General features: G+C 41.6%; 1 protein-coding gene across 5 annotated transcripts in view; it reads left to right on the top strand.

The window, feature by feature from the left end:
- DCUN1D4 (defective in cullin neddylation 1 domain containing 4) overlaps nucleotides 1–14,029 on the top strand; it is a 67,197-nt gene extending 53,168 nt beyond the window's left edge. For 4 of the 5 annotated variants that reach the window (XM_040625058.1, XM_040625061.1, XM_040625062.1 and 1 more), the window contains exons 9-11: nucleotides 8,274–8,378; nucleotides 10,511–10,613; nucleotides 10,735–14,029. In XM_040625058.1, coding sequence (XP_040480992.1) covers nucleotides 8,274–8,378; nucleotides 10,511–10,613; nucleotides 10,735–10,790 — 264 coding nt within the window. In that variant the 3' untranslated portion in view covers nucleotides 10,791–14,029. The remainder of the gene's footprint in view (nucleotides 1–8,273; nucleotides 8,379–10,510; nucleotides 10,614–10,734) is intronic. The other variant, XM_040625059.1, reaches the window with a different exon arrangement.
- The last annotated feature ends 2,649 nt before the right edge of the window (nucleotides 14,030–16,678 follow it).

Raw genomic sequence — 16,678 nt, 5'->3', positions numbered from 1 at the left:
CTGCTTCTAGGTTCTGTCAATTACCAAGAGAGAAATGTTGAACTCTCCAGCTGTACTCCTCCTGTCATTTATGTCATGGATTCTGAAGTGGGGATACTAGGTTTAGATACAGTTCATATTGTTACATCCTTTTAAAGAATTGACCCTTTAGCATCATGAAATGTCTCTTTATCTCTGGTAATATTCCTTGTTCTGAAATTTACTTTGACTTATACAAATGTAGCCATTCCTGCTTTCTTTTGATTAAAGTCTGCATGATCTGTCTTTTTCCACCCTTTTACTTAAGCCTATTCATGTCTTTATGTTTAAAGTGGGTTTCTTTTAGGTAGGATATAATTTCCTATAGGTAGCATATAGACAGTCTGACAATATCCGTCTTGAGGTGCTTAAACCATGTACATTTAATGTAATTATCGTTATGGTTAAATTTACATCTCCTATAGTATTTTTCCCCTATTTTTCTCATCTGTTTTGTTCCTTTTTCCCCTTTATCATGAATTCCTTGGATTGAGGTATTTTTTTAAATGATTCCATTTGAATCATTCCATTCCACTATTGCCTTAATAGCTGCCTTTCTGTTTCATTTTTCTTGTGGTTGCTCTAGGCTTTACATCTTTAAAGTTTCACAATCCCCAAATAATGTTATACCACTCGATGTGTGATGCAAGAACCCTTACGACAGTAGACTTCCGTTTTGCCTTCGCATGCTCTCTGCTGCTGCTGTGGTACGTTGTACTTGCACATATGCCATAAATCTCACAGCATGTTGTCTTAGTCTGTCAGACTGCTGTAACAGGAGACCAGACACTAAGTAGCTTATAAGGAACAGAAATCTGTGTCTCGCAGTTCTGGAGGCTGGGAAGTCCAGGATCAGGGTGCCAGCAGGTTAGGTCTCTGGTGATTGCCTGAAGCCTGATCCTTAGATGGCTCTCTGCTGTAACCTCACGTGGCAGAAGGGAAGAGGGAGCTCTCGGGTCTCCTTTTCTAAAGAGGCACTAAGCTCCAGCCTCATGATCTCACCACCGCTCAAAGGCGGCACCCATCAGCTTCGGGGTTAGGATTTCAACATATGGATTAAGGGGGAGCCACAGACATCAGACCGTAGCACACACCGTTATCATTTTTGCTTTAAATAGACGAGAATATCTTCTGTAAACCACTTTTGTGCTCTTTGTTTCTTTTGCGTAGACCCACATTTCGTCCTGGTATCGTTTGCCTTCTGCCTAAAAAATTCCCTTTAACATTTCTCATAGTACAGATTTTCTGGTGATGAGTTCTCTAAGCTTTTAATTTGCCTTCGATTATTTAAGGTGCTTCTCTGGATAAAAGATTATGGATTGGCTATTAATACTCTTTCTTTAATGATCTCTTTCCCTTGTCTTCTGTCTTATATAGTTTCTGAGGAAAAGTCTGATGTTCATTTTTCCTTTGAACGTAGTGTCTTGTGACTGCTTTTATTCTTTCTCACTCCTTTTTGGCAAGTTGATTATGATCTGTCTTGGCATGATTTTCCTTATGTTTATTCTGGTTAGAGTTTGTTCCGTTTTTTGAATCTGTGGACTTACAGTTTGTATTAAGCTGGGAACTTTGTCAGCTGTTATTTCTTCACTCTTTTCTCTGTTCTCCCTTTCCGTTTTTCTGGGACTGCAGTCATACCTCGGTTAGATGCTTGATATTGTCCCACAAGCCAGTGATTCCATGTTCAGTTTTGGGGTCCCCCCTTAACCTTTTTAATGTTTCTTACTATGTATGCTAATATTAACCTTTTCTTCTGCAGTGTCTAATTCTGTGGTTAATCCTAGCCAGTGTAACAGGTGTTTTAACAACTTTGTCTTCTGGTACCATCACATCTGTCATTTTGGGGTCTCTTTCTATTCCTTAATTTTTATCTTGATTATGAGTCATATTTTACAAGTTCTTTGCATTCCTAGTAGTTTTTGTTTTTTTGTTTTTTGATTGGATGCTGGATGTTGTTGGTTCCTGGGTTTTGTTGTATTCCTTTAAATAAGATTCAATTTAAACGTTTTCCTGGTGTATAGTTATCGTTACTTGAAACCAGATTGATCCTTTGAAAGGACTGGTCTGGAGCAGCCTTCAGTTTTGGAATGATTCAGCCCCATTGGTAAGACTCTTGAGGATTCTTCCCAAGGCCATGTGTATTAGATCTTTCCACTGTAGCCTGTGGGAGGTCTGGGAATTTCTGCTTACTCCTTTGCAGTGAGTGGTGCCTTCCCTGGACTTAGTCAGTTTCCTCTAGCACTTACACAGATAAGTCCTTGGCCAGTGACTAGGGAGACACTTCCTAGATCTCCAGATCTTTCTCTGTGTAGCTCCCGCCTTGCTGGTATTTTGTCCCACAAATTATGGTCACCTTTGCCTCCTTGAACTACAGCCTCTGTCCTTTTCAACTCAGCAAGACCACTGGCCTCGGTTTGGGTTCCCCTCCTGTGCTCTGGCCTGCAGCCTGCCTCTGAACAATGAACTGGGATCACCCTGGGGCTTCCATCCTGTCTCCTTTTTCTCAGCGGTCATGATCCTATGCTGCCTGTTGTCCAGTGTGTGACAGCCAGCATTTCAGATAATTGGTCCAGTTTTCTGGTTTTTCAAAGTGAAAGGGGAAATCTGATTTCTCTAACTGCACCTTGGTTGGAAACAGAACTCCATCTCCTCTTTTTTCCCCTCTAATACCTATTTTTTTCTCTACTAAAAAAGGACTCCTAAAGGTAATAACGTATAATTAACACAGCAGACCTTTTAAAATCAAACTTTTAATAGAAATTAAGCTCTCTTATAGTTCTAACATCCTAAATATTCCCTGTTGTAAATAACAATGGCGTATGTTAAATACTTTCAATTGTACTTTAATATACGGGGAAAGAAACTATGATACAGTACCAGAAAATGATAAGATGACCTCTTTGACATCTCTCCAGCAAGATCATATAGTCCTATGGGTGTGATTATTTTTCTCTCACTTTCAAAATTGTTGCCAATTAAAAATAGTGTTTGGCTATAAAGTTATATTATTTTTCTTCTGATTTTATTTTGACTTGAACTTATAGTCTTGTGGATGTCATCGAAGTGTGAAACTTTAGAGCTGAAAGAAACCATAAGAGACCACTTGGTCCAGTGCTGTCATTATGCAGATGATGAGACTGAGAGCCAGAGAGGAGGGGGCAGCACAAGGACAGCACGGGGCTCTCACAGAGCCGTACTGCCTTCCCTGCCTTGAAACTGTCACCATCTTGTGTCTTGGTGGAGGAAGGTGGTGGGACACCCATTCAGGGGCTGAAATGGCCGGTTCTTTCATACAAGTGGGAATTTATGCAGAAGGGTTTTTCCCCCCCAATGTCAATATTATTATATAAACAAGTGTCATTGTGTGGACTCATTTTAAATAAAACAGTGCCTCTGGGATGCCCCCCAAGGAAGAGGGTGCCTCAGGAAGATGGCAGAAGTCACACAAACTAAAGCTCCCGTGTGGTCTTCCTCCAAGTGAAACAGCGGCTGAGTCATTTCCATGCAAACCAGAAACAACGATGAGGGTTACTTGTAGAATTTGCTAAGGAAAATTTTCCAGGCCCTGTTCAGTAACCTGTGTTGGCAGAGAATTCAGCCCGACTCGAACCTGAATCTGTTGCAATCACTGGAACCACTTCCTCCTCTAACGTGGGTCAGTTTCTCAGTGCTTAAGCACCACTGCTGTCTAGTTTCCCTCTCCACACCACCACCCTCCCCACAACACACACACACACACCCTCGTTTTTCTCCTGTTTTCATTGTGAATTAGGAAGAAAACAGAAGGTGATCCTGGGTGAGGACCAAAGTAGGAGTAATGTATAGTCAGCTAATCCCAGGTTCGTTACCCTGAACGTCTTGTCAGTTTTGTCTTTAGGATTACTCTCTGGCTATTAGGTCAGACACGTTTGCTCAGTAGCCATTTGTAAAGCTAATTGGACTTGTATGCCTCTGAATATTTCAGCTTCTCTCCCCTCATTCCTTCTCAGGGAAGTGCTGTGGTACTCAGCAAGGAGCTCGGGCTTGCACCTGACTACCTGGTTCAAGTCTCATCTCTACTACTTAGTGACTTTCACGTAGCTCACCGTGCCTCAGTTTCCTTATTCATAAAGTGGGGGTTATAATAACGCCTGTCCTAATAGAGTTGTTGTATTAAATGAGTTTAAGGATAAGGCACCTTTAACAATTTTTGGTGCAGATGAAGTTCTCAATAAAAGTTACCCATAGAATTAGGAATAGTTGTTGAATTATTCTACACTGACGTTCTTGAGGTTGTCTGCAGACCTCGAGTTTCAAATAATGACTTGTTTTCTAAGAGTAGTGCTTACAGTCATAGAATCTTTGTCAGTAGTTTAGCTTAAGTAATTGCCTTGCAAACATTGTTATCTATAAATGAATGCTGGGTAAATTCTAAGAGCAAAATTATTTCATTTTTCCCAATGGGAGGGCACTCTTGGGGGTTTTGACTTTTTTGCTTGTTTTAATGTGCGTTTAAAAAAAAAAGACTCCCACTCAAAAAACTGATTTATTGTATTTTCAGTTTTATAAACTGAACCATATTAAAATTCGAGTTCTTTAGCGCTATTTTTACCTTGCATTTGTTTCCTTAGGTAGCTGTGTTAAGGAGGACTGCGTTTTCTCTTTATTTTTTGTAATCCCTATGGTGTCAAATAAGAATTGCAGGACGTGTATCGTAGGTCTTCAGTTTAGGCCTTTTAACTCCGCACACCAGTTTCTGACTTGGCCATTTGTGTTTGTGAATTGTGGTCACATATATTGTTTCTTGAGTTCATCCAGTCTCTTGAAAATATTAGGGATTTTTTTGAAGGTTTTTTTCTTTATAATTTTAATAATTCAAGGTTCCCCTTTTCACATACAAGTCTTAAGCTATTAACACTTTGTGAAAATTGGAAATAGATCATCTGGAGTAGTTGGGGACCTCTGATACAGCATATCTGGACACCTAGGTTTTGGAAGATTCATTTTGTAATACCATATTTACATATTTAAACTGCTTTGTTTCTGTTATTGTTAAGTCATTTGAGCCATTTAAGGAAAAAAATGCTTAGTTTTCACATTTTACCAGAAGACTTATACCGGAACAGTCTTACATAAACAAAGGTACTTTATATATATATATATGTACGTATATATACATAGATTAAATGGATATAAATAGATAGATATTAGAACTTTAAATCAGAACTTAATAAACCGTCATCACTTTCTGCATTAGCTGCTGTTAGACTTTAGCTTGAGGAATGCATTTGTTCCATATACGACACGTAACTGCCTCATATCTTCAGAGTACATTCCTTTGGTTTTATGGCTGCCCCACTAAGAGGCCTGATTCATCTGTAATTGCTCTTTTAAAATCTGCGTTTCAGGAAGACAGCGAGGCAGAATCTAGTTGTGTATTGTAGGGAGGTAGTGTATCTTTGGTGTACAGAACCTGTTCAGTTCCCATTATTATTTAAAAAATAAAATTGTTTTTTAAGTTGTTATCCGAGAAAATGCAAGTGCGTGAAGTACATACCTGCACATCTTGGGTCAGGAGTAGGCAGGAAGGGAAGTTTCATTTCTTCTCCTTGAACCTTGATGGGCCTCCGGGGGTGCTGATTGACTCTTGACAGTCCGCCTCAAGGTACTTCCTGCTTAGATTCTGACCTTGAGATGCAGAAATCCGTCCTTTGCTCCTTGGTGCTCCAGGAGCAGAGGGTCATAGGGTCGGTGTTGACGGTGTACTATTTAATTTCTTTCAAGGAGCTTCTGTATGTCTTTGCTGTACTCCTTGAATTTGTTAAGGTGATTTTTTTTTTTTTTACTGCCCATGATGTTGACGGCTGCCTCATAGCATCCTAGAAGATTCATTTCACCTTCGATTGGGAACCCTTTTGCGGAGACTGCCATTAGGATCATTGTCCGAGAACTCCCTGGGCGTGTCTCCAATTTTGCTGTTTAGGAGATGTGTGCTGTGGGAACTCTCAACTGTGCTGTTCCCAGGAATTTTGGGTGTTTCCAGTCATGGTCATTCGCACTTAGTCATATCCCCCCACCGGCAATGTTGGTTATCAGCGAGATGCCACTGTTCAGACCGTGAGTGCATCCATAATATCTTTCTCTTATTTGCTAGGCAGAAGATGGTGTTAGTGATTGCGAGCTGCCGGCTGGCACCCTTGCAGAGCAGGAGTAAGTGAGTGCTGTTCAGCTTCCGGTCCTGTGAGTCTGATGCCTTTCCTCCATGTTTTGGCATCACTGCCAAACACATGCATTGAAATCCTTCATGATCATCAGTTTGTCAGATGATTATATTGTTGCAAAGAGTCTGTCCAGGTCCTTTGTATCTTTTTTTTTTTTTTTTTGTCACCTTAGTGTATGTCCATTGTGATGGGGACAGAGGCATTGATGTTGGAAGAAGGCACAACTGTATCAAGGCAAGACTAGCGACTTGAGGTGTAGTGAATGATGACAAACTCCTCAGAGGGAAAGCGTTTGCAGGATGCCCGTGGCGTCAGCCCTGTGCTACATGAGCGGTTGTTCAACAAATGAACTTGGGGCCCAGTCCTGTGGTGCCGCGTGTGTTTTCAACAGTTTACTCGTTATTTCATTTATTTCTTTATTTTGTGTGGATTGCTTTATAGTGTGGTGTGCTGTTGCTGTCTGCCACACCTGTGTGACAGGGTAAGAGGAAGTTTCCCTTTGCTTGCACTTCACATCACAGAAGTACGAGCCCCTGAAAGGCAGCAAACCAATGAGGTGTTTGGCGGAAGGTGGGCAGTGTCGGGAGCACCTTTTCGACGGTCCTCCTCTCCTTTGGGAGTGAGTCCCGTGGCCCTGAGCAAGACCATACGCGTGGCCAGGAGATAGGCAGAGAACGCCGTGGAAAGGAGGTCCCACCCGTTTGCATGGAACTGTGGAATTGGGCCCCCACCATCATCAGACTCAGTTGCGTGGCCTGTAACGGAGAAGGGTGACTTGGAGCCATCTGACCTGGTCTGTTGGTGAACAGTTGTTAACGCTTTACGACGGGGGCCAAAAGACAGACCTATTGCAGTATCTTCCTGTATCTGCATCTGCCTTGTTTGCTGTCGTTGAGTGAGGCCCTCACATTTGCTGTATTGTTCAAGCCCTTCACTTCTAAATCCAGTGTCATGGACAGAAATTCTGTGTGTACTGAAGAGCATTTCAGTGTTAGAGTCCTTGATCGGAAGGTATGTGTGGCTGCATACGTGGCTGACGGTGGTGGTCACAGCGTCATCCCTTAATTTGACGAACACTGAGATTCCACCCCAAGTGGGATAGCCAGACACTCTCTCCCTTTGTCAAAAAGTACTTTTGCAAATTTCCACTGTAGTTAAAATACCACAAGGAGGCTAGCTTTGGATATGTGAGGTTACTGCTTATGGTCCCAGGTCCTCTGTCCCTTTACCTAGAAACAGCCTGCTTGTAGTTCTGGAATGGAAACTTGTACGAAAGTGAGAACGAGAAAGTAGGATCCTTTATTGCAAATAGAAGTGGATTTGAACTTAACCTGCCCGTATTCAAGTTTATGTAATATTGCTGTTCTGGTTTCCTTATAAAATGTTGTCTTTCACTTGGCTACCAGTTAGGGGTATTCTGCTCAGAGAGTCCACATCTAATAAACCCCAGGTAAGGAGGGCTGCAGTAGGTTAGGCCGTTCTCTCCCCGGTGGGTGGACGCGTTCATCCTCTCAATCTCCAGGGCCCCAGCATTTGGTAGGAGTTGAATTTAATTCCAGCATTTTTAGGTTCAAGAAAAACACTTACCAGTGAAATAAAATTGTTGGAAAAAATTATTTTTCTTAAGGAAATCTGATTCCTAAGCATGGAAATCGAAACTTTTAAATTCCATTTAGTTAAGTTATGGGCTTTGGGGTCAATAATTATGATTTGGACAATTATCATAAATGTCACAGTTGAGTTGTAGATTTTTTTTTATCCCATGAAATAATCATAGATACCATGACTACATAACTAATCGATTTTGCATTAGGGCGATCACTCAGTTGACATGAATCTTTCCCACAGTAAATTGATACAGCACTGAACCGATTAAGCCTTCCATTGCGTTTGACCGCCTCCCCTCCCCCCACCTCAGGCCTGGTTCAGGGTTTTTATGGTGTATGATAAATGCGCTGTTTACTAATTTTGTGTTGAAGTGAAATAGAAATTTGGATTATTGGAATTTATTATTTGGGGGCATCTGGCTCATCCTTGTTTTTGTTTGTTAAACAGGAAAAGGACCAGCGCAGCCTAGACATAAACACTGCCAAGTGCATGTTGGGACTGTTATTAGGAAAAATCTGGCCCCTTTTTCCAGTTTTTCACCAATTCTTAGAGGTACCAAATTGTTATTTTATGGAATGTATGTTTGCTTGCTTCGAACTACCAAGTATACTTTATTTAACCATTTCACGTAATTTTCTGTTTGTTGTACTTTTCTGCCTATAGGACTGATGGTGACGTAATGGCTGTCCGTGAGCAGTTCCCCGTGTTCTCTGGGTGTGTCTGGGGGGTGGGGTGTACGTGCCGCATCGCTTCCCGGTGCAGGTGCAGCTGAGACAGCCCCGGCTCTGGCCTTTCCGCTCTCTTGCCCCACTGTAAAAACTTGATCTCCGTTAGGATTTCCTGCTCTGCATAACAGTAGTGAAACAAGATTCACTTTCTTTTGTGGCTATAGATAAATTTCCGCTTTTACGAAGCAAAAGTTAAAAAGCAGCCATCTACCTTCTTATTAAAAGAAGTTTGTCCTGTATTATTATCTACTCTTATCTCCAAGAATCTGGGCACCTAGGTCAATCTAAGTGTTAGACACACTGGCGGCATCTCCCTCAGTTTCCATTTTCTTTACGTTTGCGTTAGAAAAAAATCCAGCGCTCGACTCCACTGGTTTGTTTGCTCTAAGTATTAATGATCAGACGTTTTGAGCCGCTGGTTATCAGGAGCTGGTTTGTTATCAGGATGCCGTGTGATACTGTAGGACCTGGAAGTATCTGAGATGTAAGTTTGAGCTACTGGGGTTGTCACAGATGGCATCTTTCTGGCCCTCCAGACCCAAACCCCTTAAAAAGTGCCCTTTGCTTTAAAGGATGGAGGGTCCTGGGGCTTTGAGAAAAGCTTGGGCCCTACCCTGACTCCAGCTTCACTCTTGCCATAATCTTTCTTAACAATTCACTTTATGCAGTGGTCCAGAAAAACATCCAGCTGATCTGATTCTTTGAGGACTGTTACTAAAAATTGGTTTTAACGTTGCTAAGCAGGACTCCTTGAGACGGGTCTCAAAATTAGTTTTACAATAAGAAGTGTGTGTTGACGTGACAGTCCGTGTCTACAAATGATCTGTTCTAATTTCTCTGGCCATCCCATGAAACGTTAGCCTTCTTTGGAAAACGAGGAGAGATAGGTTCTTGTTCTCTGAGCGGAGCGGAGTTTGGGCGCAGGTGCGAGGAGTTCTTGGCTGAGAGACCTTGCTGCGGCAAGCCTGACTTTGCACGATTCCAGGAGCATCTTCCACTGTTGCCGTGACTGATGTTGGCTTTGAGTTGCTTTGAAAAGTTAAACTTGTAGTCTGTGCTTTGTTCTCTCTTTTCCATTAGTTTGCTTTTTTTCTTTTCAAGGGACACAGCGAGCCTTTCATTTGAGCTTCTCTTGTATTTGTATCCTCAAAACCATGGGCTCAGCTCTCTCTGCTTTTTACGTCCTCGTATTGTTTCCCAGTGTTCCTGATTTTTAGTGGGGAGGATTTAAAAACTGTTGAATCTCGGTTTTATTTTTCAATCTTTATACCAGAATTGTGTACTTTAAAAAAAAAAAATACCTATGGCATATTTCTTGTCCGAGAGGAATATAGGAAAACTACTTCATGGGTATTCTAATTTATTACTTTTATGATCAGATTCAAGTTTTGAATGATTGGAACAGTAACTTTCTTCTAGAACTAGGCTAGAGCACCTAGTTCGGAGACCGCTGGTAGCCCTTCGAAGTTCCCGGAGAGAAACTCCCTGCTGTGTGTACTTGACCGCCAGCCTGTTGGTCAGGGCAGGGGTTATTAATGGGAGCTGCTCTTTGGTTAGCACCTGCTTTCTGCCAAGCACTGAATGAAGTACTTCACATAAATTATCTCTTTTCATTCTTGCAGGATCTCTATGAAGTAGGTTAATTATCTTTTTTTTTTTTTTTTTTAAATGAACGGGCTTTTGCAGTCTAGAAGTTTCACTTCTAGGGATAAAAATCACGTTTCTTTGATGTGCTTGTCATTTTGTGTTAAGCCCTCATAATATTTTTCTAATGGAAATTGTCATCTTAAGTTCTACTCTTGCTCTCTCTCATCCTTCTCCTAGATTGGTGTTTAACATACCTCACATGGAAAGAGTTAACCTTCATGAACTTTAAGTTGATTCATACAGCAGTTGAAACCGTGCCATTTGTTAATTGTAAGTGTCAGTAATTCATATTACTTTTCCCTCCATCAGCAATCAAAATATAAAGTTATTAACAAAGACCAGTGGTGCAATGTGCTAGAGTTTAGCAGGACAATTAACCTTGACCTCAGCAACTACGATGAAGACGGAGCGTGTAAGTACTGGGCGCTGGGCGCTCCGCACACACACCCTGACCCCCACCCCCACCCCCACTCTGGACTCTTCCTCACTGGGAAGAGCCTTATAGCCGCTTTGTTTTCTCTCTCTCTCTCCAGGGCCAGTTTTGTTGGACGAGTTTGTGGAGTGGTATAAAGACAAACAGATGTCCTAGGACTTTATGCATAGCGGCGAGAGAGTCACTGTTACCGCAGATATGTCAACCATTAGCCATAAATTGCTGTTTGTATCAAAGCGCATGCTGCTTTTCTTGCACTGTCTCCCTTCTGCAGGGACGTGTTGGTGTTTGCTTGAATGGGCCAGCTCTGCTTGCTGTGTAGCATTGTTCTCTTGGAAGGCTGCTCTGCAGTTCGTATTTACACTACAGATTGGTGACATTTGCCAACGTCCTCACTGTGATGATGTGTATATTGCTGTTTAAATTTTGTATATGTGTATAAAAAGAAAAAAAGCTTCACCTAGAGATTATTTCTGCAAAACTGTATTGTAAAAATAATTTTTGTGGCATATTTCTAGTCCCTTTTTTCAAATGAACCAATTATACTTCATTTGGTCTCCGATGTAGCATTTCAGAACACAAGAGAGAACAACTGTTACCATCAGTGAATGTTGCCAGAATTAACCTCATTGTTTAAGAGGCCAACTTTTGGAAGGAGGTGGGAATCAGAACTTTTCAGAGGCCTTTGCCAAATATAATTTGGTTTACTTAAATATGAGTGTTTTTAAATGATGAAAGGTATCATTATTTGAACGTCTAGACGTGTACCATGCCACAGGTCATTTCCACCACGCAAGGTGTAGGTTTTTATTCTCTGATGTTAAAGCCGTAGTAGTTTGAATATAGGTACAAATGAACAAATTAAAATTGCACCTTTTTTTAAATGAGTTTGAAACGCTCGTAAACTTCCTTTACTGGTTTTTGTCCCCCTTCTGCCCTCTCCTAGTCAGTGTTGGGTCTGCCACCGCTCCCCGTGCCCTTCTGCGTCTCACTGACCCTGCCGCCTCCGTGGGAACCTCATGGTTTGCTGGCAGTTTGTAACCGCAGAGCATTTTCAGTTGTGGTTTGGATTTTTAGTTAAGCTTTCGTGGTGTCTAACTTTCTAGTTTTTTGGAAAAAGAACTGTACTGTAAGTGAGAGGTGTTTTGTTTTGTTTTCTTTCTTTCGTGCTAGGCTTTTCCTGGCAGAATGTCCATTGCAGGCAGTGGACACGAAACCACCAGCATTGAGCTCACTTTATCACACAGTAGGACCTTTCCTGGAGGGGCCACTTCGTCATTCATTACCTGAGTAATTTGTACAGAAAGGTGATAGCCATTATTTATGTGGATGAGGAGATGAGTAAACAGGACGGTGTTTTAGGTTTGTATTTTATGTCTTTTTTTTTTTCCTTGCCTTACCCTTCCTGAGGAAATGTATAGATAACATGTTTTCCCTTCAACTATCTGGTGCTATTGAATGACTAATTGAGTCCCTGAAGTTTTGTGAAAACATAAAAGTCGAATGATTTAAACCGAGTAAAAAGCTAATGGTGCATTTGAACAGGGGAATGCTGTAGGGATGAGCAAGATCCGTGATGGAATAATGATTGGAAGAGGTTTGGGTTATTGCAAAATCTGGCCAAAAAAATCTTTCGGGCTAAATGTGAACCTTTACATGGCATTAAATGAGTAAAGCACACAGACAATGCTACTCCTGACCACTATTTCACAGTTTCTTTGCAAACAGTGTTCAGATTTTCATATTATTTTTTCCCTAACTGAACCACCAAAGACAGAAATTTTGTATGTATATATGGTGTGTGTGCATATACAAAATCATGATATGGTAGAATGAAATCACTTCCTTTTTCTACCAAATAGAAAGGTTTGTTTTGCTGTGAAATAAACCAGAAGTGTGGAAAACTCTGTAGTGATTAAGCAGATTTAATCATTCCTTGCTTGGGAATGGTAGACTCGCCTCTACCTTACAACTTCGTACCAGTTTGCACAAATTAATATCCGAAGAGAATAGAAGATGTTGATGGCAAGCACAGCTCTTGGGACCTATGTGTTGCAAGGGGTTCCCTCCCAACAGGTGCCTGGTATCCCAGTGGCGATGGGCCAGAGGCAGGTGTGAATTTGTGGAGAACTTGATTCATTTTCAGAAGTATCCTGTAAAGTTAAAAAAAAATCACACTTGAAAGGCAACAGTTCTTAGAGTCGATCAATTATAGTTTTGTTTAAACAAATACAAATCATAGATGAAATTATTTTAAAAGTTACGGTTAGGAACTGGAGAATGTTTTGAAACGCTAATAAGCACTGTTAATCCTAATATAAAAGGATTATTACGGGGAGATGTTAAACATATCGGCCACAGTGACCATTTTGATGACTAAGGGGAAAAAACCCAAGGAAAAACTATCTGTGATCTAGAATATGGAAAGTAAGTATTCCAAAGTGATAATAATCTTGTATATTTAGAAGACTCCAGATAATTTTTGAGCTCTCTTGAAAATAAACCTCTATGACTATGGAGTGCTTGCCCTTGGTTCTTGATTTTATGCAGTTAATTTGAGGGAGAGGAAAAGGGGCCAAACGAATAATAAGATACTTTTCTCTTAAAAATGTCCCCAAGTTACATAAAATTGAGCAGTCATCAGACACTTACTTACTGGCTAATGTTAAAGAAATTAGGGTGCCTTCTTCTGGTTTTTCTTTCTTACCTGTCTACACCCTTTTTCTCTTCCCGCTGTGTCTTGAACTACACACTGCAGTACTCTGTCGTCATGGAATACAACTTTTTGGTGTTTACTGGTAGGTCAGAAGTTTCGTGATTTGATTTGCCATAAACACCCACTGTAATGTTACATGCAGCTTTCTCGAAGCATGAACTCTGAATTAAGTTTTTACAAATCTGACTAGACCAACCTCTAGCTTCTCCTTTAACAACACACATCTGTTGCCTCTCCGTGTCCATTTTACCAGTGCTTTTGAAGTTTATACAGAAAGCTTTCCAAGTTAGTTTGTGCCCTTGGTTTTTATTCTTACAACTGCTAAAATACCTCTGTAAGCCTTATCTTTTATTCTTTCATATGTTGTATAATAAATGTATAGAATTCATTGACCAACTAAATGTTGGGTGTCTGTAAATGAGACCAAAACGTGGGTTGCTTTTTATCATAAGATCTTTCCCTTGGGGGTTACTGTTAAATGGACAGCAGCCAACCTGTAACTGTGAACGCTTCGTGTCGTCAGTATCTGCATTCCATCCATAGCCGTGTGCAAGTCCTGTGACTCCAGCTTAACTAAAACACTGTTATGCCCCCTAACTTGAGTACAGCAAACTGGTTTTAGGTTTTAATGGAATTGATGTAAAATGATATCCCATAAATAAAAAGTATTTGTGTTTGGTTTCAGAACTGACTTGTGAATTATTTCTTCTCGGGATTTTGCTTCAAAAACCACTTAAGGTAGTTTTAAAGTATTTTCTCTTTTACTTTTTTGCCTCCCCCCCGCCCTGCACCAAACTCTTTATAGTGAAGAATTTCAAAGCTACAGAAAAAAAAAAATGCAAGACTAATATAATGAACTTCAACCCATCTGTATGCCTATCACCTAAATTTGCTACTTGTCAACATTTTGCCACCTCTTCTGTGCCACTCTGAGTGTGTGTGTGTGCATGTGTGTGTACATACGTACACTTCTCTCTGTGGATAGATGCACTTTGTTCCTGAACTGAGAGTAAATTACATTATAACCCTTCATACCTAGTATTTCAAAACAAGGACATTTTTATAACCACAATACAATGATCACACTCAAGAAATTTAACATTGATACATTTCTATTATCTAATATACAGTCTAGATTAAAATCTATTGGTACCAATATTGGCCTTGATAGCAATTTTTTTGTAATCTGGGGAAAAACCCTGTACTTAGCTGTCCTGCCTCTTCAGTCTCTTTTAATCTGGAACAGTTCCAGACATAGTACAAACACTCCTCAGCCAGTGACTTAAAAAGATAGACAACCATATGCTGTGTATTTCTAAGACACCGAGCTAACAATTGAGCGCGTGCGATGTGCCAGAGCCAGGCAGAAATGCCCATTTTTACCGCCTCCAGCACTACCACCCGGTTAGTCTATAGCGTGTGTCAGCCCCGGTTATCACTCTCTGACATTGTCTTACAGTAGGATATCAGCTCGCTGGTGGCACGACCCCTGGCACGGAGTGGGTGCCCAGAAAATGCTTGTGGAAGAGCAAGTCACAAGTTTGCGCTGGGCAGAGAATTGGCAGGACCTAAGAAACCTCCCATAAAGATTAGGGAACCCACAAGGACCAATCCAGACTTTAAGACTCTCAGAAGCTTGAAAGCAAGACAGGCGGTAGAAGACAAGATTCCTAAAACAATCTCCAGGTACACCGTTCAAATTGGTGATGGAGATGGTTTTCCAGCTCTAATTTGGACTGAGTCTGGGATCAATTCAAGAAAATACTCTTGACGATGCTGACAAAGACGGTAGATGGAGATAAAGGAGAAGTCGAATTCTGTACGGATGGCAAGCAGTGGGAGATGACCAGTGCTAGGGCAGGGGACCCAACCTGGGCCACAGCAAACAGCAGGCAGTCACGAGGCGCTCCATCCAGTGCTACAAAATAGGAACACGAGATGGGGTTCGCCAGACAACACTAGTCCACGTAAAAATTCCAGGAATTGAAATAAAGTTCTCCTGCAATGTAACGAACAGGTTAGACTGGGGAGAAAATAGATCACTAATACCTGCTCTACACACATGCGCACGCACACACGCACACACGTGCGCGCGCACACCCAACTTGAGGTGTGTTGCAGGCAGGCCCATGAAGGGAAGAGGTTACAGGAAGGTTGCTCCAAGGGAAGGGCATTTTTAAAGACAGCTCTTTGAAATAATGGGACAAAGAGGAAAGTGAACGGAAAAATGAAAACATGACCCACTGGAGAAGATGGAAGGTCCCGGAGTCCGCCCTGGGGCTACAGAAGTGAGGAGGAGGGTCAGCTACTCCCGGACGGCACCTTTCTTGATGTGTTCGCCCCCGCAGGGAGGCCGGACTTGCTCTCCACGGCGCAGTGCGCATCGCGTCCTCCCGTGTGACTCACTTGAACGCTATCCCCGTATCTTCGTGTGAAGAATAACTGGCAGGCAGAGGGTGGGGGAGAAGAGCTGCTGTGATCCTCTAGAAAAGACCTGCCCGTGGAACTTAGTTACAGCTAGAAAGGGGAGAAGGCCAACACGTGAGGAGATAATACGTGAGCTTTCTGGCCCTGGCTAACCGAAGCTCGCAGGGCAGAAAGTAATCCAAAAAGAGCTCGTTCACCACTTTTGGCACATTCAGCAGAAGATAGTTTGGTTTATTTCCCACCAGAATTTGTTCCTAACATTTATCTTTAATTGCCATAACAAAATATAAAACCATCCCATGTGTACAAGTGCTTGCTTAGAAATGAGCGTGAGTGGGTAAGGAGGCTATGCTGAGAATATTAATTGGAAACTGAAAAACACAAATCGTCTGTAGTAATTAAATGGAAATTTTTTAAAACATCATTTAAAATGTAATCTCTTCTGAAGAAATGTATTCAGTCCTTTAGAAAAAAACCCTTTGCAATCGCTCTCTGATGCATGTGCGTTGTGAAGAACCAGGGCAATAAAGTGAGTTGAGGACGGGGGTGTGTGTGTGTGTGTGTTACCTCTGGCACTTTCTAGCAGAGACATCTCAGAATGGCCTAAATTTGAATATCTGAAATTCAAACTAGTGTTCTCTAGAAATCTGGGGATAAGTGTGATGAGGAGGAGAGCTGCGGCTGTATTCACAACCAGTGACCTAGCTCACCAAAAACTTGTGGCCAACTTTCCATAGCATATTAAAAGCCACTGCATTTTGGGGCACCTGAGTAGCTCAGTCGTTTAAGCGTCTATTTTAATTTTGGCTCAGGTCATCATCTCAGGGTCGTGCGATGGAGCCCTACGGGCCTGGAGCCTGCTTCAGATTCTCTCCCTCTGCCCCTCCCCACTTCTCTCCTC

The sequence above is a fragment of the Ursus maritimus genome, unplaced genomic scaffold, assembly GCF_017311325.1.
Source record: "Ursus maritimus isolate PB19 unplaced genomic scaffold, ASM1731132v1 scaffold_8, whole genome shotgun sequence".
Taxonomy (NCBI): domain Eukaryota; kingdom Metazoa; phylum Chordata; class Mammalia; order Carnivora; family Ursidae; genus Ursus; species Ursus maritimus.
This window is presented reverse-complemented; position numbering and strand designations above follow the sequence as displayed.